The sequence below is a fragment of the Centropristis striata genome, chromosome 8, assembly GCF_030273125.1.
Source record: "Centropristis striata isolate RG_2023a ecotype Rhode Island chromosome 8, C.striata_1.0, whole genome shotgun sequence".
Lineage (NCBI taxonomy): Eukaryota > Metazoa > Chordata > Actinopteri > Perciformes > Serranidae > Centropristis > Centropristis striata.
In genome coordinates, this window is record NC_081524.1 from 10,532,936 (window position 1) to 10,560,316 (window position 27,381).

The 27,381-nt window shown below is 40.9% G+C and overlaps 1 protein-coding gene across 1 annotated transcript; it reads right to left on the reverse strand.

Moving 5' to 3' along the window:
- Positions 1-27,306, reverse strand: clcn1b (chloride channel, voltage-sensitive 1b). Its single transcript, XM_059338595.1, has 23 exons — positions 27,220-27,306; positions 26,735-26,951; positions 20,003-20,134; positions 18,025-18,153; positions 17,717-17,850; positions 17,274-17,351; positions 13,896-13,974; positions 11,902-12,027; positions 10,827-10,911; positions 9,409-9,510; positions 8,822-8,906; positions 7,731-7,886; positions 7,573-7,642; positions 7,372-7,482; positions 5,352-5,565; positions 5,121-5,254; positions 3,979-4,160; positions 3,807-3,888; positions 3,633-3,715; positions 3,290-3,334; positions 3,060-3,164; positions 1,593-1,679; positions 1-1,334 (listed from the first exon to the last, which is right to left on the reverse strand). The coding sequence occupies exons 1-23, from the start codon at positions 27,256-27,258 to the stop codon at positions 906-908; spliced, it is 2,904 nt and encodes a 967-aa protein (XP_059194578.1). The 5' UTR covers positions 27,259-27,306; the 3' UTR covers positions 1-905.
- Positions 27,307-27,381: the final 75 nt, after the last annotated feature.

The window sequence follows — 27,381 nt, forward strand, 5'->3', positions numbered from 1 at the left end:
CTCATTTTCTTGAAAATACCATGGCAACAATTCAAAGTAATCAATCAGCAATGTGGGCTTGCATGTATTTAATTGGCCACTACGCTGACTTGCCAGATTTTAGCCAGATTTATTTATTTTTTGCCATAAATCTGTGTCAGGTGCATCACTGGACTGGCTCCATTTAAATCAAAATTCACATTCCCATCATTCTGCTAACATGCAAAAGTGTAATTTACTGTGACTTACAGTGACTTTAGCATTTAGCTCAAATCACAGGCGTTGTGCGTCACATAGTGTTTAATGTGAATGTGGTTTTATCTATAAATTGCCAGTTTTAATGTTGATATCTAAAATGAACTAGTAGACAATTTTAATATTTATTATTTTTAAAAATCACAGACTGGTAATAATGATTTGAATATTTACCATACAGCAAATATCTGATAAATGTAAGTTATAATTTAAAATTAACCTCAATCAGTAAACTTTAAATGCATGATCTCTTTGACCCATTAGGTCAAATTAATTAAGTCTTCATCAATATATTATTTCATTATCATACAATTCATTGCTGTCAGTTAACGTTTGATCAAAGGTACTTAATGAAATTAACAGACACTGATATATGATGTACAGCTACATTCAACATTTCCAAGATACGGATGGACATTTGTGATATGTCGGACTGAACACGTTTGTCCGTCTGCAGTTCAGAAGACACAGGAAGGCACCTGAGATTTTGAGTGAAAAAGTGAGACTGTCGTAAGAGTAGAAAAAAAATCCTGTACTAAAAGTTTCAGGAGCTTTGTGTGCAGAAGCTCGTCCTGCTCGCTGTGAGCTGAATGTCTGTGCAGGTGACTCCTCCCCGCACACAGCAGCTCTGTCTCTTGGGAGAAAAAAGGAGTGAAATCATTGTCTCTTGTCTATATGGGCTCATCTGACTCCTCGCTCTCCCTGTCCTCCTGCAGGGAGGACAGTGTGAGGACAGGGCTGGTGGGTGACACAGGGGAGGCAGGAGGTGAAGGGGATGTAGGGGAGGAGGTAGAAGGAGACGCTGGCTCCTGTGAAGCACCGTCAGCTCCTCTCGTGGTGGCAGAGCTGCTCTCCACACTGCTGGGGGAGGAGGGAGCAGTGTCACACCCAGGAGCTCCCCTGGAAGACGACTCCTTCCTCACCAGCTCCCCGTCTCTCCTGCTCCCCTCTCCCCACAGGGCTCTGTCCCGAGTGGGGGAGGAAGGAGTGGATGGGGGAGGTTGGTGCTTCTTGGTTTTCCTGCTGGCGTCTCTGAAGCTGGCCAGAGGTGGACGGAGCCTCACCCCGCTGCGAGTCGAGCCCTCTATAGCTTTCTGTAACTGTTGAAGGAGAGAAAGAAGTTAAAACACACAAAGAAAACAAACAAATGGGCTCTCACGAACATCCTGGGAGAGGAGTGGAGGCCGCTTCATAGAATAACTGCATGAATCAGAGCGTAAAGCATGATGCACCCCGTGACAGAACAACTGCCCACAACATGAGATCATCGCAGCTCGCTGTCATGCCGCATTAACCAACAGAGGTGACAAAAACATGCAGATAAAGAAAAAAATGAAGTGAAAAAAAATTGACTTTACCTCTTTCAACGCCACAACACCCACCAGCTTTCCAATACTGGTGACATAGGCGTGACTGAGACCCAGCAGAGAGAACAGAGTGTGGGTCTGGGCAAAGAGAGAGAGGAGGACACGATCCAGTCAGCGTTAAATGTATTGTAGTGTGACAGTGTTCTGTGTGCATGGATGCACTGCTCGTAAACAAATTGTCCCGCAAGTGAAAGACAGTGAAATATAGCATGAGTCACAGCAGAAAAATCATGATTTAAACTCCATTTCCTGTATGGAAAAAACACAAAAACCTTGAAGTAATACATCTATATGGTGGCCTTTAAGTTGGCGGAGTCACCAAATATAGACTTTAAAGAATGGTAGAAATTGATGCAGCAGAGGCCGAGACATCCTGACTTTTACTAGATCAATGCTGCAATCATGTGGTGTCGGATTGGAAAAATTCGTACAAAAGTGGGAAAATTCACATTAATGCCAGCTACGTGTCGGCACAAGGTTTGCTAAGAGTTTATGTCATATTATGCAGAAACATGACAGATTTACGCACTGCATATACTTTCTTGTTCACATTTGCTGCTCACTTAGAGTTACCTAAATTAGTTATAAAAGTTACTTAGTGGCATTTATATTTACCTGATAACAGGTCAGGTAAAGCAACATTTTAGTGGCTAACAGCTACACAACTCCTCTTGTAATATACATGTTGTTTCCACATTACAACTTAAACTCATGAACACACCAAAGTCGGAAGAATCACTTCTCAATTTAGGAAATGGGACCATGTGAGGGGCATGTGAATGTAGAAATTTAGTGAAATGCCCCTTTAAACCTTTGCAAAAAAGAAAGCTACAACAACATTACAAACAGAGCAAAAAAATATTTAGGCATGTAAGTATAAAAGTAAAAATGAACTTGTTTTGAAGGAATAAGTTAAAATTTTGTGATGCACTTTTATTTATCATCTTGCTGAGAGTTAACACTAAACAATATTAGGTTCCAGCGTGACAATGAAATAAAATGTCTTAGAAAGGCTTAACAACACTTAACAGGCTTAAAACACAGACACAGACATAATTTTACAATTCGTGTTTGTTTAAACTAAAGTACAAAAGTATTTTCCAAAATGTCAAACTATTTCTGTAAAATCTCATGCTTTAAATACCTACCAAAAAGGTATTAGACCACCCTGGTTTTCTTCAGTTTTTTGTTCATTTAAATGATTTTGGTTATTATCAAGAAAACCATGGAAAATGTATAGATATCAGCTCTTAAATGAAACTCTTATGAGCTATTTTTGTTGTTATCATTATATTTGTCCAAACAAATGTACCTTTAGTTGTACCAGACATTAAAATGAACAAGAAATTGAATGATTTTTTCCTGTATATGAAATGATAACTGTGCATGACTTATAATTGCATAATTAGTTTGTGTGCATGATCCTTGCATGTGTCTCGCAGGTGTTGCTGTGGTCACCTTGTGCAGAGAAGTCCTTTCCACCAGCTGGAACGGGGAGGGGTCTATCCGTATCTGCTCCATATCGATTGGTTTATCCAGCTCTTCCTCTTCCCAGGCTTTGATCTGCATCAGCCAATCACAAGGCAGAGAGATGGACTCAGAGTATACAGAGTTTCTAATTATTGATTTGGATGGTTTGGTTGTCTCATTGTTGGCTGTGTGGCTGGAGAATCGATAAGGTACCGTACCTCCTCTGGGGACATGGTGTCTGTCAGCGGAGGGGGCGTGGTCTCCTGAGGGAGGAAAGAGCGAGGGACAGATGGATGGGCAGTCAGTTAGTTTGAAAAGCTACACAGATGATGATAAGATGACCCCTGGTGGTTTAATGGCATCACAAACTGCACAACATGTCAACCCCGTTATGTATGCATCATGTCATGCCCCTCCCGTCACATTAGCGAGGTTGGCTCGAGCTGCCATGTTGGACTGATGCCCCCCGTCTGAGCTGTCGCTGCCAACTCGACAGCAGATCAGCGCTGCTTCCTTTGAGCTTTAGGGGTCAAAATGATGAGTACGTGAGGTTGATCTTACCTGAGTTTCAGCTTGGCCTGACAGAGACGTGGAGGAGAAGAGTCTCTGAAGAGTCCTCCTGACAGATGGCAGCTTACGCTTGTCTGAGGATATGGTATGGCAACACATGTAAGAGGAGAGAGGAAGTGACATTTGATGGGCGGACTTGTCTTTACGATGCTGTGGAAATGTTACCTGAGCCTGTGTGGTTGGTGGAGGGCTCCTGAGGTTTGGGGGAAGGGATCGGACCGTTACATTCTTCCTGAACTGGAGCAGTCTGCGGGGGAAACAACATGGTCATTAACTGCATCGTAATTTATTTAAAAAATAAACTATTTTCTGTAAGTTGAGTAGTAGTTTTTTCCACCTTGTCTGCACCCTCTTCTCCACCCTCCTCGTCCACGAAGGTGAAGGACTCCCAGCTGACTTTAGAGCCCTGGCCTGGTGAGCTCTGCCCTCTTTCAAAGACTCTCCTCTCCGGGGAGAGCCACCAGTCGAAGACGGCTTGAAGCTCCGTCCTCTCGATGGAGCCCAGAAGAATCATGGATTCTGCATAACAAAGAGTTAAAGGAGTAGTTTCAGAGAATACATTTACTGTATTTCTTCTTTTTTGGGAGTTAGATGGCAAGATCAACACTGTTTTCATGTCTGGAATGCAGTTTTTTTACTGAGTGGTGCGGCTCAACTTGACCGGCTGTTTTTTGGTTGTGTAGTACCTGGTACTTTTTTTGATAGCACTGATTCGCCCCAGATCTGTAGAAATGGCAGTCTGCTAACCTACGCCTCACATTATGCCATACAGTTGACAAAGTGCAGTTTTTTGTTTGGTTGCAGATAAAAGGATTCAGCCAGTGTCAGGTCGAAGGTGATGTTACTGCAGTTTCACATGGTGGCACCATGATGCTGTGGGTACTATCCGCAGTGGAAAATATAATAGAGAAAAGGACCAACAGTGAGTCCATTTGAGTCAAGCAGAGCCGTACCATGCAGGGAAAACACAGCACTCGCTGAGCATAAAGACTGGAAACTGGAGGAAACAGCTCACTCGACCCAGTCCAAAGCCAAGCAGCAACTCTGAAGTTATATCTTGTTTGTTAAATCTGTATTAAAAACAGGAGTAAAAAAAAAAGTAGACTCTGTGGTTATACATTTTTTCTTGTGTGGGAGCCCCAAGTTTTCTTTTCTTGGCTTAAAGCAGTGATGTCATCCTGCACCTGGAGGTTTGATGCACACTACTGCACTTTTGAACAAAAAAATGATACTTATGTTAATAACGGAGCTTCACTGGGCACTTTTACCTGTGAACGGTCCTATGATAGTTGTTCCCAGTTTTTAGCCTTTATGCTAAGCTAAGCTAAGCAGCTGCTGACTGTAGCTTCACATTGACCGAACAGACACAAACGTGGTATCAATATTCTCATCTAACTCTTGGCTAGAAAGAAAATGTATTTATTTCCCAAAAATGTCTAACTATTTCTTTAAACCTAAGCATTTAATGCACAATCCTACCTTTAAAGTCGACCAGGGGGATGGTTTTCAGAGTTGTGGTCTCTAGCAGATGGTTCAGTTCCCGATAGGTGGATTGAGAAGACAGGAAATTCACTTTTCGCACCATGATGTCCTCCACAAAGATGTTATACTTGCTGGGGATGCAAGAAAACCACAATAAATACCCTTTGTCTGACAATAACAGCAGTGTGGAAAACACAAACACACCATTTAAGAGTTCTTTAACTTTACCTGATGTGCCCGAGGGCCAGCTCAGGCAGGTAGGGCAGCTTCTTCACCTGGATGATGGAGTCGTAGAGAGAAGGCTGCAGACCCTGGGCCACCATGTTTGCTAGGATGACCGCCACCATCATGGGCAGGATGTGGGAGATTTGACCCGTCAGCTCGAAGCAGATTACTGCGGTGGAGACCGTGTGTGTGACGGCTCCCGTCATCGCTGCTGCACCTGGTAGAAGGAAGAGGGCAGTTAGAGTCTGAGGGGTAAAGTTTATCCCTCCATTGTAATTAGCTTGCCTTGCATCAAAACAAAATTACTTTATTTATCTCCAAAGGGAAATTCAGTTAGACTGTTAGCTCTGTTAGAATGAGACAGCCTGATGGCTGTAGGAGAGAAGGATCTTTTGTAGCTCTCCGTCCTGCAACGGAGATAAAGGAGCGGTCCACTGCTGTTTTTTTGGTCCATAAAGGCTTTGTGTAGCGGATGATCCGGGTATTTCAAGATGGCCTCCAACATCTTGACAGTGCATCTCTCCACCACCTCCTCCAGTGTGTCCAACCTGGCTCCAACCACAGAACCAGCTCTTTAGACCAGTCTGTCCAACCACCATGCATCTCTGTGTGTGATGCTGCCTCCCCAGCAGACTGCAGCATAAAACAACACACTACCACCAAAGACTGATAAAACATCTGCAGCACCTTACTACAGATGTCAAGATATCTGAGCTTAAGTGGTAGTTTTTCCACCTTGTCTGCACCCTCATGGCAACTGGATTCTTGTGAAAACATGAGATCACTCTAGAATCAATCTTTCCATGATTCAAGTGTTTGTGTCTGCACCAGCAGTGGCTCGGACTAATCAGCATCTTGTGATGAGCTGCTGGCTGATGACATGGAGAGGTGACTGTCAAAACAACAATTGCTATTTCTTAAAAGGTTAATGGCTGCAAAAGCATCAATTACATCAGAACTGAAGAGTATATATTTATTGAAAGAAGAAGAAAAATATGGCACTGAAGGCTTTTCTCGATGGAAAAGTTTTTTTCGTTCTCTTCTCTTGACTGGCTTCAGCAAAAGTTTGATGGACAGATGGTTTATCCAGTCACCTGCCAAGTATTTTAATAAAGTGTCTGCCCTTTAAAAAACAGTTTCCAATCACAGATTCTCAGATGGTTCTGTGTAACAAACCATCTGGCATGTCAGGTTATAATCATGATTCCTCCATCTGATTCCTCTGTACCTGACAAACCTCTAATTTAGGCTTGAAATGTTGCACTTTTAACAATATAGTAAAATAGAAATTAAAAAAAGATAGTTTTACAATGTTGCGAGTCCTTAGGAGGCAGAAATAAAAAGATGTATTTTCTATCCTGTTCGTCCTGAGGAGAGTCAGAGGACACTGGAGCCTGTCCCAGCACATAACTGGCAGAAAGTGTTATAATCACAATAACCTTCAGTTAAGGTGGAATTTCAAATTTGCAGTAAAACATAAATGCTCCTGGTTTCTGTTATGGTTATTGCTGCTGTATAATGATAAAATAAAAAATGCGCCGAAATCAATATTGTTGGTTATCATTGACATATCCAAAACTGTGTAAAAAAATTATCCCTTGTGTCTAGTATGCAGGAAACACTACAATGTTTGTGTATTTTTCATTAAAAAAACCAGATGCATTATGTAAACAAACTGACATTTAAAGGGTTGAAAGTGTGAAAATTATAAATATTTGGTAGTGATGATCAGGACTAATCTTGGTTAAAATATTTTTTTAAATGTAACTCAGTGAAAGTGAAAAATATTATCAATATATAGTATTTTTATAGCAGTTTTAGAAGAAGGACATTTTTATCCTCTCTGGTAACAAAAGGGAGTTTTTTTAAAGGCATGCAGAAGGTTAAATGCTTTAGAAAAATCTATCACTTTCAAAGTCATTCATTCAAGGCACTGTTGCATCAAATGTTCTCCAATCTAGGTCTCCAGTAAGTCTCAAGGCCTGTGAGAGCCTGAACGCAGCACTAAGTTAAGCAGACTGACCAATGACGGCGTAACCTCCCGGCAGGATGCGGTACACGATCCCATCAAACAGGATCCCATTCGGGAAAAGAGTCGCCATGATCTCGCCTACGAGGCGTCCGAAAGCAGCTCCTTGAGGAGGGAGATAAGACACGCTGGTAAAGACAAATTGAACTGAAGCTCAGCAGGAGATGCTGTGCTCACATTACAAAATCCTCTTACCTAATATGAACACTGGCATAAAGGCGCCCGAGGGGATGGGCATCGTGGTGGAAACTGCTGACATCCAGAACTGCAACACAAAAACAGGATCAAAAACCCAGTCTCAGAGGGGCTTCCTATATTTAAAAGGCAACACAACTAACTGTACTGAGAGATACCTTCATGACGCAGAAGAGGAGGAGGATGACAAAGACGCTGACGTGAGGATGAAGCCATGCAGAGGAGCGACCGAGGCCCGGCGGAGCAGTCGGCCCTGAGATTTTGGTCCAGGTGAAATTATCAAACAGGGAGTTGATGCACTCTCTGGGCATCAGCTGCCAGAGGAGACAGACACACAGGAGCACAGTTTATTACTTGATTATTTTTAAGAAGTGCAGTAGTAGTGTAGTGTGCAGCAAACCTCCAGGTAAAAGATGACAGATTCAATAAAGGAAAATGCTCCGAAAACCAAACTGAAAACAAACTCTATTAGCTAAAAGGCCCACATGACAAATGAGAAAGTATAGATGTAGTCATGGAAAAAATTATAAGACCACCCTTTTTCTTCAATTCTTTGTTCATTTTAATGCCTGGTAAAACTAAAGGTACATTTGTTTGGACAAATATAATGATAACAACAAAAATAGCTCATAAGAGTTTAATTTAAGAGCTGATATCGAGCCATTTCCCATGGTTTTCTTGGTGATAACCAAAATCCTTATCAATAAAACCATGGGAAATGGCTAGTTATCAGCTCTTAAATTAAACTCTTATGAGCTATTTTTGTTGTTATCACTATCTTTGTCCAAACAAATGTACCTTTAGTATATTATATTACTGGATTATAATGATTTATGCATTAATGTGTTCATTACTTGATTGTTGTAGCCAGTAAGCGTAGAGCTCATTTTTTCATTTTCAGTCTCGCAGTTTTGAGACCCAACCATATGACTTCCCTCGAGGCAATTTATGAGACCTCTTGCAGCTCCTTCTGGAGCCACAAAAGGTTTTATACAACTTTGTTCACATATGCATTGGTACTCCCCGGGACCTGTAAACACACTTTGATGTGTAAAATCTATGGAGTTCCTCTTTAAGATGCTGATAAAATTCACATAATTACGTCCTTTTTTTGCTTCCATACGCAGCATAACATCAGGAAACCACACAGTCGAAACCCTACTGACCCCCTTTTTTCAAAATATATCATAAATATTAATGCAGACACATCAAAAAGGATTCAGAGAGTGTGAGGTTGATTCAGTCTAACCTCTCCAGCCATAAACTGTCCGAACCCAGGAGGAAACGTTAAGGTGGCGATGATCAGCGTCACTGCACCTGGATAGATCAGTCGACTGGGCGCACGCACAAACACAAACAAAAACAAAAACAAACACAGCCATTAACAGGAATGTATTCTTAGACACCAACAACACGGCACAATAAGTGGTGCTTGCAACAGAAATAACTGTGTCAGTAGAAGTGTGTACCATTGCTGATTGTACGGCTCTCCTGGCGCCGCTGCTCGCCTCTCTAATGGTGGAGACTAATGTTCCCTGACTGTTGAGTCTCAGAGGATAAGTGAATCTCCACATTGAGTGAATAACTGGCTGAAAGGTTGTTAAGGCTTTGCTGCTGTCCTGGCCAGTGTTGTGAGACTGATGAGTTCAGAGAGTGGAGCTGAGATACATTAAGAGGAATTGGATTTGAATGCGCAAATGGTTTCGAGTTCATGGGAACACTGTCTGCTACCAGAATCACTGTGGTTTAAGAGCCCAGTGCCACATTAATCCAGAGCAGCAGGGAGTGCATGCCTCTGTTTTATGTGTTTGTGTGTGTGTGTGTGTGAGAGCTCACTGTTTGGTTAGGAAGCGTGTGAGCGCTGTCGGCCTCCTCATGAAGAGAACCACCTGTCTGTTCAGGTAGACGAAGAACGCACCGAGGAAGCCACAAGAGATCCTAAAACAGGAGAAAAACACTATGAGATGCTGTATGACTATTTCTATACAGTATCACTGTATTGCAGTGGTGGAAGAAGTATTCATTCTTACTTAAGTAAAAGTACTGATACCACACTGTGAAATTACTCCACTACAAGTAAAAGTCTTGCATTCAAAACGTACTTAAGTTAAAGTACAAAAGTATCAGCTAAATGTACTTAAAGTATCAAAAGTAAAAGTACTCGTCATGCAGAACGGACCCACACATATTGTTTTATGTATTCTAAATGTATTATTACATTCGATTCGATTATTTGTATCGATGCATTAATGGAAACAGTGTTTTAATTTTGTAAAGACAGGACTCATTTTAACTACTCAATGTACTGTTATGAGATTTATTTAAAAAACAAACAAACGTGTGTGTGTGTGTGTGTAGCAGTGGTGGAAGAAGTATTCAGATCTCTCACTGAAGTAAAAGTACTAATACCACACTGTGAAATTACTCCACTACAAGCAAAAGTCCTGCATTCAAAACTGAAGTACAAAAGTATCAGCATCAAAATGTACTTAAAGTATCAAAAGTAAAAGTACTCGTTATGCAGAATGGACCCACTCAGATTGTTTTGTATATTCTCAATATACTATTAGATTATTTGTATTGATGCATTTATGTAAGCAGTGTTTTAATTTTCTCAAGGCAGGGCCCATTTCATCTACATAATATACTGTTATGAGGTTTATTTAAAAAAAAAAAAGTCTAATCACTTTACATTAATCATGTTTTTTATGTTAAATCTCCACCTGAAAAGTAACTAAAGCTAAATCTCTAAATGTAGTGGAATTCAAAGTACAATATTTACCTCTAAAATATAGTGAGGTAGAAGTATAAAGTTACATACTGTATGTGGAAATACTCAAGTACAATTTTGAGGGACTTTTGGTGTACTTTAATTAAGTACAGTACTTGTGTAAATGTACTCAGTTACATTTCACCACTGATTTTGAGATACTTGTACATTACTTGAGTATTTCCATTATATGTAACTTTACAGTAAAATGCTGCTTACAGAAATGCATCAATAACAATAATAATAATGATATATAATATATTTGTAATACATAAAACAATCTGAGTGGGTCCATTCTGCATAACGAGCACTTTTACTTTTGATACTTTAAGTACATTTTGATGCTGATACTTTTGTACTTCAGTAAGTTTTGAATGCAGGACTTTTACTTGTAGTGGAGTAATTTCACTGTGGTATTAGTACTTTTACTTAAGTAACACAAACACACACAAACACACACACACACACACACACACGTATTCACCCTATTATTGCGAATGCGGGCAGCTCCTGCAGGTCAAAGGGGAAATCCATCCGGAAGTTAGTTTTAAAGAGAGCTGTGATGGTCACTGAGATAAAAAGAGAGAAAAAAGTGTAACAAAGAAAATTATAAACATTAAACAAACATGTGAGCTCCATCTCTTATTTCTATGCTCATGAACTTGAGTTTGAGTTTCATTTATCTGCTTAAAATCAAAGACAGGACATAAAAATGGTCACAAACAGCTTATTTATACATCCAACATGATGGAGAATCTTTATCGTCCCACTGGAGTCTTGTTCGTGTCCACCTGCTCAATTTAAGTCCAATGTTCGCTCTCTTTTGCTTCTCCATGACACCTGAGGGAAATATCCGTCTCTTTAACTGTTAAATGTTCCACTGTGTTCACCAGTTACTCACTAACTGTGTCTGTCTGCTGTTAAGTGCTGAGCCGGTCGTGTACAGTGGGTTTATCAGAGCTTTTTGACTGATGAGAGCTGTAGGAATACAGTATTTTGAGAATAAATTGCAATGATCTGAAAGACTTAACCCAGTGACTGATGTGCATCTTGTTTCTAAAACTACAAATTTAGAAAATATTAATATACAACAGAAACTGTGAGACGATGGAATAAGACAAATGCTTGAATATTTGGGAAGATGAATATTAGATGTCTGATTGAGTTTAGAAGTAATTTTGTTTGAATAAAAGACAATCTGAAAGACTTCCCTCTGTGAGTTTAATGTGACATCTAAAACTTATTATGTGGAAGACACATGATTATAAACTGCAGGGAGTGGACATAATAAATGAAAAGAAGGCATATAGATAGGGCGCAGGGATTTAAATCCGAGTTGTGAGCATTTAATTCTGTGGTGCAGCTGGTGGATTGTGGATATACTGTAGGTGATGACTTGAAACATTTCTGGTTTATCTAAAGAGGCAAATATTACTTAGCTGTCATATTCTGCTACTTTCCTTAAAATGCAAGCTCAGCGGTCTTTTACAACTCTCTGTGTGTGTGTGTGTGTTCATTGTGTGTGTGTGTGTTCAGTGTGTGTCTGCTCAGCTTCTCACCAGCATCCTTGTTCCAAACAGAGAGCACCCTGAATATAAAGGCGCTGAATGTGGCGGCAAAATATCCCCGCCAGTAATTCCTCACCGCAAAGTAGGTAGACGTGACCTCAATACTGAACAACACCCCTGGTGGCAGTGGGGGGGAGAGGGGGGGAGAGAGAGGGAGAGAGAGAGGGAGAGAGAGAGAGAGAGAGAGAGAGAGAGAGAGAAAGAGAGAGGGAGATGGACAGAGGGAGAGGAGGGATTAAAGAGGACAGGAAAATGAGGATGGATAGTGTGAGAAATGTGAGAGGAGAAAGAGAGGGGGTAGAGAGAGAGAGACAGAAATTAGTAAAATAAGCAAAATGAGTCCAAAAAACACTTGAAGCTGAGGGTGTAATTATACACAGCAGGAGAACCACAGGGAGTTAACACACACACACACACACACACACACACACACACAGTAAGACAACCACACACACACACACACACACACACACACACACACTGTACATGTACGCTTTCTGTCTCTCTCTCTCTCACAAACACACACTCACAGCATGTAGAGCAATAGCATAAACATCAGAGACATCAGAAACACTATTATGAACAAGATGAAAGCAGCTGAACAGAAGATAAGCATGAAAAAATATATATTTAAGGACTCATAATGCTATTAGTGAATTTTCTCTTTCTATGATTATTTTTGGAAACATGGTTAACATGGCTGCTTAGGCTCATGTTATATAGAAGAATTTATTTTGGCTTCAGAAGATATCACAGTTTCTCTCAATTGTTTATACACATTTTCTGAAAGAGCTCTCTCAGAACAAATCTACACAAATCCAAAAAACAAACAATGTTCTGCAAAATGAAGCTCTGCTTTCTAAACAATGTTATATCTTCTCCAAATGGTATTTTGTGTTCAAATGACACACACATGCCATTATACGAATAGACATTTTTAAAAAGCAACTTAACATTATATTATGAATGAAAACGTCTGGAATAAAATGGAAGACTTCTTCTTTATGAATGTTTGGTGTTAATGCTTCATATGGTAGTTTGTATAATTAAACGTGTAAAGGTGCATCTCAATAAATTACAATATGATGGAAAAGTTCATTTCCAGTAGTTCAAGTCAAATAGCCCCAACCAAGTATTGAGTCATATAGATGGACATACTTTTCAGAGGCCAACGTTTCCATATTATACATCCCTTTCTAACAGCATCTGTGTCAGACAGGTCAGCTAGGCGTTGGAAACCTCCCACTATAGGAGGCATATAAGCCAACAGTTTTGACTATCATATGAGCCTTTTTCTCTGTAACCTTACTCGCTGTGTTGCATGATTTAAACGCTCCTCTTGTACAAGACTTTAATTAAATTCAACTTAAACTTTGATACTTTGAATCCAACTGTCTTTATTGAAGGGTCACTCTGAAAAATTCTTATAACAGATAAAGTTCAATTTTTTTCTTTCTTTATAGTATATAAATGCTGCCCTTACTAGGGGTTGTCATATTTAGTTCTTTTGTAATGTCTGTTATTATTTTCTCATATAAATATATTTATTTCACAAAATGGTTGACCTATTTTATTTCATAGGCTATTTTTATTTAAGATATTTCTTTATTTAAATGTGCACTTTATGGAGCTTTGACTTTAAAAAAGGTACTCCTAAACAGTATTTATGTTCACTTAAATTAACGGTTTCAATAAAACTACTTAGCTTTGACTTCCACTGAACATTTGCTCTCACTTTGTGATAAAAATATTGGGATATATATCGTATATATTGATATTCAGCCTAAATATATCGGGATATGACTTTTGGTCCATATCACCCAGCCCTACTGCCAACTTCTAACACTGGCTTGTTTTCTACACTCTGTTCTACTGACACATTTCAGTTGGTACTTAAAATGTGAAGTACAGTCTCAGTACAGCATTTTGTTCCAGAACAAGGGGATGTTTGATGTAGTAGTTTCAGTGTGAAAGTTGTACAGTACCTCCAAGTGGAGTGCCGAAACAGCATCCCACCCCCACGGCACAGCCAACAGTCAGAATATCTGTGTAACCATAAGGGTTCTACTGACACAGAAAACAGAGAGGGAGAGGGAGGAAACGAGAGGGAAATAAAGAGTTGAGAGTGTCGATGAGGGATGAAAGGCGTGAGATGATGAAGGTGGAAAATGAAGGTGAAGAGGAACGAGATCGTTGACAGAAAGACAGGAGAGCGAGTTAGAGAAAGAGAGAATAAAAGATCAAGGTGGAGAGGACAGAATGGGGAGTGACGGGGGAGAATTGACAGAGGGGAAGCAAAAATGGAATAAAGTGAATAAATAATGCTCAGTGGAGCGTGGTTACGAAAAAAGAGATAAAAACACACAAAGAGAATACAAAGCAGAGGATGCACGTGCTAATGGGAGTAATCAGAATGAGAGGAAGCACTTAAGCAATCAGGAAACAAACCGAGTGGTCACATCGTCCTTAGGGACACATCCTGCAACTGATTGCAGAAAATTAATGGCAGACATGAAATATTTCTATTGAGTATTTATGACCTTGAATTATAAGGTTCTGTGTATTTTTTTAAATCACAGTTTGAGTTAAAGAATGTCTTTTGTGATCCGTGCTGCATTATTTTTAAAAACTTTTTTTAAGAAGAATGTTTTTTTTTTTTTAAATCTGTGATTTCCTAAAAAGTGGTCAGATCGCAGAAAAGGCAAAGAACCATATAAGTCAATGATCAAGGTGATCAGCAATAAATATTAATTCACCTTGAATTCATCACTGAGGTCAGTTTCAAGGGAATAGTTTGACATTTCGGGAAATATATTATTATTATGATTTTTATTTATTTATTTATTTTTCCTGTTTCCTGTTAAGAGTTAGATGAGAAGATTGATATCTCTCATGTTTATATGCAGAATATAAACACTATAGGCTAATGGGTCAGTTAGCTTAGCTTAGCATAAAGAGGGAAAAAGCTAGCCAGACTCTGTCCAAAGGTTTAGAAATAATCAGTTCACAAGCAGCTCTAAAGATCACTAATTCTGAAAGTATAACTCATTGTTTAATCCATATAAAAACAGAAATATAAAAACTTAAAGCCACAGTTGTAGACACATCAGATAAATAGCCAAAATTAGCTTCTCATGTTGTGTTATATATTTGTAGTGATTTATTAACAAGTTCATGCAGATAAAAGCTGTTTATGGCTTCTTTTAAATCAGCTGGAATTATCATATTAGTGTTAATATTGGATTTTATTTAGATGCAACTGCTGGTAATGGTTGCTTTGCAGCCAGTTCGCTGACACTTTGTAGTTCTTTTTTGCAAATGGGAGATATTGTAGTATTCAAAAAATGTTGCTGCTGAAACCAATTAGAAAAAAATTAAGAAAATTAATTGCACATTACTTGCAATGGCTATTGTAATGGCCCCGTCTCAAGGTCAGATTTACACAAGATATTGCACAGACGGACGTATTAAGTTTTGCAGCTTTGTGTAATTTTCTCTTTTTTTGTGTCTGATTGCAGTTATCAATGTGACATCGTGTACATCGAGAAAACAATAGGCAGAACAATAGCAGAGGGTAATGAAAAAATAAATTTGAAGGTCCTTCAGGTGCAGAGGCATTCCATAAAACTTCAGGTAAAACATTGACGGGGAGAAACTGTCCATCAGTGCCGTTTGTACCATTCAATTAGAACTAACTCTCTAAAGACGCTAATAATATCACTGTAACTGCATGTGAATATTTGTGCTGATCTTTGTGAATTTGACTGTTTTTACAGTGAGGTTCATTTGCTTAGAAATGGGCCAATTTTGCCCGATATGTATGCACATTACCTCATTTAAATACATGCAAAGAGCACAGAAGCACCAAGATGCTATTTGCTTGGCAGCATAGTTAGATAGTTGAGAATTACAGAGGGTTTTATTTCTCTTTTTTGTGCAGGTTTAGCAGACACAAAAGCCATAGCTATAACCCTTTCTCATTATTTTTTTAGCCTCAGGACAGAAGCAGTCTTTCTGCTTTCATCTGCTTTCACTATTAATACTAAGCTAAACTAATTGACTGCAGTCTCTAGTTTAATATTTACAGACATGAGATTAACATTGACCTTCTCATCTCACTCTCAGCAGGAAAGTAAATAAGTGTATTTCCCATAACTGTTCCTTTAAAGTGGACAAAACCTTCCATCTTTAGGCTCTGCTCCATTTTTACTGACAGGCAAATCTGCATATTTAAATATTCATCGGTTAATAATGCCTGGCACTGGCCTGAGGTCAGATTTATCCTCCTCGTTTGTGTTGCCGGTGTTATTTCTGGAGGACAAAGCTGACCAGAGACCTGTGCCTGAGCGAGGTGGGGGTGGGGGGGGAGCAGGGCGGGACTTGCCTCCCACGGGGGCAGCGAAGCAGGTGGCCACTCCCACTGCACACGCACACACCAACAGGTCCTGCTTATGGGTGCCATTCTGGGGTTAGGGGTCACAGACGAGCGGGGATGAATGAGAAAGCCGAGGGGAGGTGGAGACAGGGAGATCAGGGGAAGAGGGAGACAGGAATATGGGAGGTCACTGTTAATACACATGCCAGACATTATCATCACACTATTAATACAGTGAGACACAAACACAGACGAGGTGCGAGGGGGCGAGCCAAAACAAAGACACAAGAGAAAGAGGGAGGGAGGGGAGGGCGTGAGCTGGGCGGGAGAGACAGATGGGAGAGGACAACAGTCACAGGGCTCCCACTTTCTCTTTAACGTCAAGTTCAAGGACCTCAAGGACTTAAAATTGGCAAATTCTATGGAAGATTAATTTGTAATAAAAAAATATATAGTTGAATAATTTAAAAGTGTAGAACTAGGTGAAATATTTTCAAGGTCATCCGGTGCAATTTTCAGGGAGAATCATACAGTTACAGCCATGGAAATAAATTCCAAAATAAAAAAAATAAAAAATAAAATGGTGTTATTCAGATTGAGTTTGTCCAATGTAGTTATTCAAATTAAACAATATAAAAATTCAAGTTAAATTTAGTTTATTACCGCGATTATTCAAGTTTAGAAATTCAAATTCAACTGACGCAAATTTAGTTTCTAGTGACACATATTCCTGTCCATAGCTCAACTGACCGACTAACTGGTCGCTAGCATGGCTGAAAATCAAAATACTATTTTTTTTTGTCAAACCTAAAAAATAAAGATTTTTAAGGGCCTGTGGGAACACTGTGATTACACCAAAGACAACAACAAAGCAAGTTATGATGTAAAAAAACTGCATTCCACATCTTCATTTAATGCATTAACTGTAGTCAGTGAGGGGATGAGGACTATGGGTAATGTAGTCTGTTTTGTCAGGGCCTCAGCTTACCTCATAGACTCCGGAGAAGATGGACATGAATCGACTCAGCACTGCGGCGCAGATACTGGCGATGTGGACAAACGGACCCTGGAGGTGACACGTAATGGCACAGATGAGCGACACGTAATGCTACACACATAGACACCGACTATTGTGTGTTAAACAGGGAGTCTAAACTAGGACATGTTGTATCAGAAGAGATAAATCACTGTGTAATTGGTGGATGTGACAGTTGCCCTGCTACTGTAATGGGGAAAATGAAAGCGTTCCTTTGCTGTGGAATAATTTGCTCCAATCCTGTGAGAGGAGGGAGAGAGGAAAACCATGACAGAAGATGATTTATTATCCACCGAGCTCGGAGAAGGAGCAGATAGAGTGATGGAGGAAGGAGGATGATGATCAATGGATGAAAAAGACCGTAAAGAGATTTTTTAAAAAGCGGGTTTGTTTACCTCTTTGCCCACTGGCATCCCACTGCCCAGACCAGCAGTCAGCCCGACAACTTTAGCTACGAAAGCTTTGAGGGTCAGATACTCCTTCAGCACTACACCTCTCAGGATGGTTTTCAGCTCAGGAATACCAGAACCTGTAAATAAATAACAAAGATGGAGACTGAAGGATGGTGGCTGTAGTCAATAAAGAAAGAATGGTTATGGTGCCACTATTCTGCAAAAGGAAACACACAAAAGGAGGTGAAAAGCGGGAAAAAAACAGGTGGTGGGAGAGGATAAGAGAAGCTGACAGGTGATGGAGAGCTTACCGATGGCCTGTGGGGAAACCAGGTGACAAAAGAGCGAGGCGAACATAACAAGGATCATGGGATAGCTAACCCAGGCGAGGTACTGGAGTGGCACATTGCCCTTAAGCTCCCCATGCATCCACTTATAGGCTGAAAGACAGACAAACAACAGAGAAAAGAAGACACGAAGGTGTGTTACACATTGGAGTACAAATGGAATAATAAGAGACAACATATTGTGTTGTAATGGCCGAGTTTAGTGGAATACTGGAGGTCCTCTTTTGAATTTATATCGTAATAATTGAAACTGACTCTGAAGCCAGCGCCTCAGATGGCTATCTTTGGTGTCCCTGAGGAGGGTGTTAGAACGACTGCTAAACAAACTAATGTAATCTCCTTTGCCTTTTTAATTGTTCCCTTATGGAAAAATGTCCTGTGGGACTTAATGCCATTTCTGAAATGGGAAAAAGATCAAATTCACTGTCCTTGGCTCAAAATAAACACTGGCTCTCATCTCTTACTGTGAAACAATGCAATTTATCCCATTGGACTGGAGTGTTGGGGGTAGATAACTGTTGACTGTTCCAGTGGGATGTATACACACAAATGCATGTAACTGTTTGTATATACAGTCATGGAAAACATTATTAGACCATTGTTTTCTCCAATTTCTTGTTCATTTTAATGCCTGGTACAACTAAAGGTATATTTGTTTTGACAAATATAATGACAACAACTAAAATAGCTCATGAGAGTTTAATTTAAGAGCTGATATCTAGCCGTTTTTCCATAGTTTTCTTGATAATAACCAAAATCATTATTAAGAAAACCATGGAAAATGTCTAGATATCAGCTCTTAAATTAAACTCTTATCAGCTTTTTTTGTTGTCATCATTATACTTGTCCAAACAAATGTACCTTTAGTTGTACCAGGCATTAAATGAAGAAGAAAGCAAGGAGAAAACAAGGGTGGTCTAATCATTTTTTCCATGACTGTAGGTACTGCAGAAAATCCCTAAAAAAAACATTGTATGGACTCAGAAATAGTCCCTCTCAGTGTTTGTATCTACAGAGACTGTATTTTCTCTTTTGTTATTATTTTTGCTGTGTGCAGGACAAAGAGTTTTGGGACTCTATGCAGGGACTGTAACCTCCAGTTAATAACAGGATGTGGAGCCTGTTCTAATTCCCAAGTCGTCAAAAAATCGCCGCTTTTTCAGCTCAATTTTTAGCTTCTGTATGATACAAGGTGGTATTATTTGATGACAAACAGGTTGTCACCTTGCTTTAGTGTTTCCCCTGCACCACACTTCTCTCCCCAGCTGTGTGCAGAGTGCCACAGTGTCGCCGCTGTGTGCTTTTCACTTTATTTATTTCTTTGACCTTTATTTATACAGGTCATCTGATTGAGACAGTTTCAATCTCAAGAGAGACCAGGTGAGAACATACAGCAATGCTACACAAAGTTACAGACAGAACAATGCAATTATAATACACACATACACACACTAAGCCACAGCATGAAGCTTTTATTCACACAAAATCCGACAACGCAGCACCTTCCTGCAGGGCTGTGCGGAGGTGTGGGTGTTTATTTGTGCTTTTACAACATAACCGGTGTGAAACTATCAGAAAATAATGTTTTATTCCTTTTGGTTTACAGCTTTGTTCTCGCTAACGCTGCTCCCTCTCTTCATTCGCTGTCTAGCTCGCTCGACCACTGCTCTCTTTCTCTCTCTGAATGCTGTGTATTTAGAAACACCAACCGATACCTTCTACATATTATAACTTCAAGGTTAGCTTGACATGTTGATTTCCTGTAATACCCTTTTTACAGTTTTTTGGTCATTTTTATTTATGTAATGTATATATTATATAGAGGATTGTTGGAGGGATGACAGAATTCTGTGTTATTATTTGTGCAAATTGTTGGAAAAAAAACCTGGTTATAAATAATTGCATTAAACTGCAGATTTGACAGTAATAATCTCTGTGGTACCTTGCAGGCTCTTGGCGCTGGCATAGTCCATACTCCAGCTGACCAGAGCCATGGTCAGCCCCAGAAGAACCAGGAATATCCAGTCCTCCCCCAGCTTGGTCACCATGTACCGCCGCACACGAGCAAAACAATCTGAGACAGAGAGATCAAATTAATGATTCACATCGAATACATTTATCACTTGACTTAATTACTGACAGTTTGTTATTGTTACACCGGGAATCATTCAGTGTGATTACGGTGGTGATGCTGTAGCTCATCATAACAGTACGTGTAATGTCAGTGCAGAATGATCTCAGTGGTTTGTGCTTTTTCTGACATTTGCAAATGGATGCGTGTGTTTCACTGATAGTGAAGACATGGAAGTGTAGAAGCAGCATCTTCCTTCTTGCATGGGGCAAGTTAAAACATAAAAGATGCTCCATGATGCCTTGATGGCATCTTTTGTCTGACTTCCCTGTGGATGTCTTTCAAACTTCAAACCCCAAGTTCATAAAAAACACTGTTTGTTAAAACTGCGTAGTCAAGAGGCAAAAGTTTGATGCTGAATATGTGGCTCTGCAGATAACAAAATGACTTAAGTGACATCAGTTGAGTAATTTTCTCACTCTTGACAGAGCTCCACTGAGCAACAACATGCATTATCTAACACCTCCACAGGCTTTCTACTTTTCCCTGTGACGAGTATATTGATTTTCAGTCAGTGGAGTGCCCCTTTTTAAGTTTACCTGTACAGTGTAATGCAATCCCATCATCAAACAAGGTACCAGTAATTCATAATATCATAGGACGGGTAACAAAATTGCATGAACAGCAGAGAGTTGATCAACATTAATGGAAAGATATTATGCACAAGTAAGTAGTAGTTGTGTCAGGTTTGCATTAGATTGTACACAATATTAGGCTCAGCTATTCTGCCCTATAAAGCCTAACTGCAGTAACTACATTTTTGGCTGAAATTGAGTTATAACTAAAAATGAACTCCTTTATGTCTCTTTTATCTTGTGACAATGTATTAGGTTTAAATTTTGCTTTATTTCAGAGAAATAAAAATGTAAAAATAGCAGTAACATCAAAATCCAACTCAAAACTGAAGCTAAACTTTGACGTTGATACAGTGTAGCCTTGTATTTCTTCACTGTGTTGAATAGTGAAGACAAGAATAATAGAAATAATATGTTTATTTGATAGGAAAATTATTATCTAGATAGTGATTAAGTAAAAAGGTGAGATACAATTATATTAAGACTAATAATAATAATAATAATACATTCAATTTTTATAGCGCTTTTAAAGGCACTCAAAGTCGCTTTACATGACAGGAAATTAGACACAAACAAACACAAAAATACAGAAGAAAACAACTAAACAGAGATGAGAGATTATGAGTTCAGGTATTGTAAGCTATTTTGAAAAGGTGGGTTTTGAGTTGGTTTTTGAAGGCATGGAGGGAGTCGGAATTGCGGATGTGAGTCGGGAGGGAGTTCCAGAGGGTTGGGGCAGCAGTGGAGAAGGCTCTGTCGCCAATGGTGCGGTGCTTGGTCCTGGTGATGGGGGTGAGTAGGTTGGCGTCTGAAGATCTGAGGTTGCGGGTGGGGGCGTGACGTTGGAGCAGATCTGTGAGGTATGGGGGAGCAAGGTTATTGAGGGCTTTGTAGGTGATGAGCAGGATCTTAAAGTGGATTCTGTGCTGGATAGGGAGCCAGTGAAGGTGCTGAAGGATGGGCGTGATGTGGTCTCTGGAGCGGGAGTGGGTGAGTAAACGAGCAGCTGAATTTTGGACATATTGCAGTTTTTGAAGGTTGGTGGAGGGGAGGCCGTAGAGAATGCTGTTGCAATAGTCCAGTCTGGAGGTTATGAAAGCGTGAATTAATGTTTCTGCAGCGGAGGAGGACAGGATTGGGCGAAGACGTGAGATGTTGCGGAGGTGGAAGAAGGATGTTTTGGTGATGTTCTTGATGTGAGATTTGAAGGAGAGAGTTGGATCCATGGTGACGCCGAGATTTCGGACAGAGGGGGAGGGGGTGACTGTGTGTCCATCAATGTTCAGTGAGAAGTCCTGGGAAGAGGGGAGGCGGGATTTGGGGCCAATGACGATGATTTCTGATTTGTTGTAGTTGAGTTTGAGAAAGTTGCTGTTCATCCAGGTTTTTATGTCGGTGAGGCAGTTTGTGATGGTGAGCAGAGTGGCGGGAGTGATGGTTTTTGTGGAGAGGTAGAGTTGAGTATCGTCTGCATAGCAATGAAATTGTAGTCCATGGTGGCGTATGATGTGCCCGAGGGGTAGCATGTACAGGATGAATAGGAGGGGACCAAGCACCGAGCCTTGGGGGACACCATGTGTGACAGGGATGATATGGGATTTGCAGTTATTGATGGAGATGTAGTGAAATCTATCAGAGAGGTAGGATTTAAACCAGGAGAGTGCTGAGCCAGTGATACCAATGCATGATTGCAGACGACTGAGGAGGATGGTGTGGTTGATGGTGTCAAAAGCGGCGCTGAGGTCGAGGAGGAGGAGAATGTTGAGGGAGCCGGAGTCAGAGGCGAGCAGGAGGTCGTTGGTCACTTTGAGTAGAGCGGTTTCGGTGCTGTGGTGGGTACGGAAGCCAGATTGGAATATTTCGTAGAGTTGATTGGAGTGGAGGTAGTGCTGGAGTTGAGCGGCAACAGAACGTTCTAGAATTTTTGAGAGAAATGGGAGGTTTGAAATGGGTCTGAAATTGTCGGGGTTATCAGGGTCCAGGCCGGGCTTCTTGAGGATGGGTGTGATGGCAGCAAGCTTGAAACAGGAGGGAACCGTACCAGAGGTGAGGGAGGAGTTTATGATGTTGGTTATGAGTGGGGTGAGACAGGGGAGGCAAGCTTTGACGAGGATGGAGGGAATGGGGTCCAGGGGGCAGGTGGGGTGTTTAATGCTTGAGAAAATATTGGAGAGGTCAGATGCTGTTATGGGTGAGAAGGAAGAAAGACAATGGTCTGTTAGTGAAGGAGATGAAAGTTGTGGGTTGAGGCTGACGGAGGAGGAGGTGGCAAGCTGGCTGTGTATATTGTCAACTTTTGAGTGAAAGAATGATAGAAAGTTATTGCATTTTTCCGGGGTGAAGGAGTGTGAGATGTGGTCCATGGGTTTGAGGAGCTTGTTTATTGTAGAAAACAGAGTGCGGGGGTTGGAGGAGCCAGAGTGAATGATGCCGGAGTAGAAGGTGGAACGGGCTTCGTTTAGTGCTGACTTGTATTGGTGGATATGGTCTTTGTAGGCTTGGTAGTGTACAGTGAGTCCAGTTTTCTTGTGTAGGCGTTCCAGTTTTCTGCGCTGTTTCTTTAGTTGGTGAAGTTCGGGAGTGTACCAGGGGGCAGAGTGAGTGAATGAGACATTTTTTGTTTTTATGGGAGCAAGCTGGTTGAGGCAGGTGGACAGAGTGTGGTTGTACAGGTTGACGAGGTCTATTGGAGTTGGGTTTTCAGGGAGGGTAGAGTCAGCTATGGTGTTGGATATGCATGTGGAGAGGGTGGTTGGACAGAGAGACTTGAGGTTGCGAAAGGTTATAGTGCGGTTTTGTTTGGGTTGGGGGCTGGGAATGTTGATGTCCATGATGATGGTCAGGTGGTCGGAGATGGTGAGGTCAGTGTGTGAGAGGTTGTCAATATTGAGGCCAGTGGAACAAACCAGGTCCAGAATGTGCCCACGGCGGTGGGTGGGGAAATTTACATGTTGGGTGAGGTTGAAGCAGTTGAGAATGTCCAGAAAGTCTGTTGTACTTTTACAGTCAGGGGAGTCAATGTGGATATTAAAGTCACCTAGGAGTAGGATGGATGGGGAGAGTGAAGACAGTTGTGTGAAGAATTCTGAGAAATCTGACAGAAAGTTTGGGTTGGGTTTGGGTGGACGGTAGATGATAGCAATGATGAGGGGTTTTGGACCAGGGAGTTTAAATGCCAGATGTTCAAAAGATGGTGCAGCAGTGATGGAGAGTGGCCGAGGGTTGAGGTCTTGACGGTGTATGGCTGCAATTCCTCCTCCTCGGCCCTTAGAGCGTGGGTTGTCCATGTATGAATATCCAGTAGGTGTGGTTTGGTTGAGTGTGAAATATTCCAAGGGTTTATGCCAGGTTTCGGTCAGACAGAGGAAGTCCAGTTGTTTGTCAGTGATGAATTCATTTAAGATGAGGCTTTTATTGTTGAGGGATCTTGTGTTGAACAGGGCTATTTTCAGAGGCTTTTGTTTTGAAGTTTGCATGGAGGAAGTTGCTACCGGGCGAAGGTTGAAGGCATGTACGTGGTGGTTCTCCTGATGACGTGGTGAGTTGTTGTGGTGACGGAATGCGGAAGTGCGGGAGCTGTAGTCGGTCCAGAGAGATGGGATACTGTTTGCTGCAGTGGAGTTGTAGAGAAACTTGCGACGGGAGCCTCTATGGATGTAGTGGCGGCGTCGTAGAAGTCCGAAGTGTTTTATTGCGGCGATGAGTTCCGTAGCGGGAGGCGATTGATGATTCAGCCGGAGGAGCTGCGTGGTTGTGTAGCGTTGAGCCATGGTCGGGTTGAAGGAGCCGGTGGATGGCTGTGACAGGTGGTGAGAAGACAGCAGGTAGAGCAGGACCAACCGCAGCATCGTTAATAGAAAGACGAGCCTGGACCTGGTTGGGAGCCAGGCTCGATGCAGGAAGGCAGCGGTCCTAGCCAGCAAGGGCTAAGGGCTAACCGCACCGTGGATGCCTTCGGCAGCGGCGGTGGTCGCAGCGACGGCAGAAAGCTGGAGGCTAGTTGTCGTACCAGGCGATGGTCAGCCACACCGGGACAAGCAGTGGTCGAGCTGGGGGTAGCCTCCAGTGGCACAGGGTAAGGGTTTCTGACACACTCGGGCGAGGGTCGAAAACAGGGCAAACGTTTTTCGGAGGGAGAAGCGGCAGCCAAACGCGCCAGCGTCCTCTCCGCACCGAATGAAAGACTAAAATATAACATTTGTTTATAATAATAAGTCTAAAATACACAAATATTTGAGAAGAGATGTTAAACGCTTTTAAAACAACATTGTAGTTAGTGCACTGTGCTTGTGCATTACTTTTAGAACCTTTTACAGCAATGCAAAACCAGAGTGCAGTAACTAAATTTTTGGGGTCAAAGGTCAAATAAATCGTCATGATTTTTGAGCAGAAAAATTACACGTATATACATGTAGAAATAAGTGTTGTATCACTTACCTACCTATAACCCAGTTGGCTTTTTTAAACTTTAAATCAGTTTTTCTCAGTTTTACTCCTTGTGTAGTTACTGCAGTTAGGCTTTGTAGAGCAGTATTGTAATTAACAGAAGCAAGTACAACATGCTTGTTCTGAAGGCCAACCTTCTTCCACAGTGTTGACCTATACTAGGTGCATTAATGTGGATGATGAACTCAACAATGTTTTATTGTCGGCAGAGTTATACAAGGTTGCCTATAAAGGTGGAATAATTTTGTTTTTAGACACAATCCTCTATTAAATGTGGTTTAATTTTCATTGTGATATGTTTGAAAGAGATTGATTAATACAGTTTTGAGAAGATATACACTTTATCTGTCAAGGATTAATCACATTGCTACAATCATTTCATGGAAAGAGTTAAAAATATATATATATTTTATTCTAACTTTATGAGCAACCGTGTAATAAACACTATAGTATTTCTTATAGTATTACCCCTTCTACTTGGGTAAAAGAAGCTTTACAACGCTGTGAACATTTTCAATAAAATATAAACATTCTGCATAAACAGTGCAGAAATAAGTCAGTAAATATCTTTAGAAAAAATAGTTCAAGTATTAGAAGTGAACAATGCAGAAAATGGTTCCTGTGTGGGTTTAATTATATATTATATCACCAGTGAAACATTTATTTATGTGTAAGCAGCAACTACTGGTGCATTTGATGAAGCTGGAGCTTATTTTATGCACTGCTGGTGGGTTTAACAATGCATCTTAGTTTATAGTCATTCATGTTTTATGTAAAATATTGATATGAAAAGTGATTATAGCTGTCAACATTTTAGCAACCTGGGGGGAAAGTTTAATTTCTATAATTTAGACACATGCTGGGAATCTTATATGCAGACTCCAGTATGTTTTAAATTTGATATATTCAAATTTGAATACTTGCAGGCTGCCAAAAATAAAGACATAAAGAGATAAATGTAAATCTGTAGATACATTTTATTCCTGCAGGATAGGGAGGGGGCAGTTAGATGCTTGTGTGGGAATAAAACTTATATAAAATATGAAAAAAAAACACAACATTTTTTTAGAGACTTATTTTGTATGGGTGTGCTGCATTAAGAGACTCATGACCTCAGTTAGTCTAAGATCCTGACTAAGTCCGGCCGCCTCATGTTCCGTCATGTTCAGCCCAATTAAACTAAAGCTGTGCATCATATTTTATGAGCTCATCGTGTTGCATGTAAAATCATGCCATGCAAAGTAATCAGTAACTGAAGCCATCAGATAAACGCTGCTCTGTCTGGAATGTGGCGTGATGAAAGAATGAAGTTTCACAAGAAGGAAAAAGTGAATTGAAGTGTCAAGAACTTTAAAAATTGTATTCAGTTCAGGTTATTTTGCTGACTTCCAGCTCTGTTTCCTGGCTACCACATGCGGTGTCATGGCAACTGCTGCAGCATGACCTTGAAAAGCATCAACACAGTTTGCATCTTTATAGAAAAACCTTTTGTAAACTGAGTCTGAACAGAACAACCGGTCACCTTGGCATTTGGAGTAGGGGCGAGGCTTCTTGGTGGAAGAGGCGTGGCTGTGATGCGACTCCAGGCTGGTCGGGTGGTGATGATGGTGCCGCCGGCCGTGGCCTTTGCGGCCGGTGGCGTTGTCCCCTGCCTGTCTCCTCCATTGTCTCTCTGTCAGTAAACGGGCCGCCTCCCGTCGGGCAAAGTTTCCCAGCTGCTCCCTGTACTCACCGTACAGCTGAAACAGAGAAAAACAACAACAATCACACAAAAGGCACCAAGAAGTTGTGATGTTTCTTCGGCCTCTCTGGACTGCAGAGAAGGAAACAATATTTTAGATATATGAGAGGAGGGGGAGAAGGGAGAAGAAGAGTGAAGAGCAGGAGAAATGCCTCTGACAACTGAGACTTGGGAGAAGGATAAAACTAGATCCAGTGTGAAGAGTCTTGAGATAACGAGAAAGAGATGGGGAATGTGCGGCGTGTGTGTAAGGGATACACACCAACCTGAATACCCTGGCAGACAGAAATAGACAAAACGGGCATAGAGATCGGAAAAACCCCTCCCTGAGAGGAGACAGGGGCTGGACGGGAGCCAGAGGAAGAGATCCTGGAAGAGAGGACATTCCACATCTTCCCCTTCCGACCATGTGTGCACCTCACACCTAC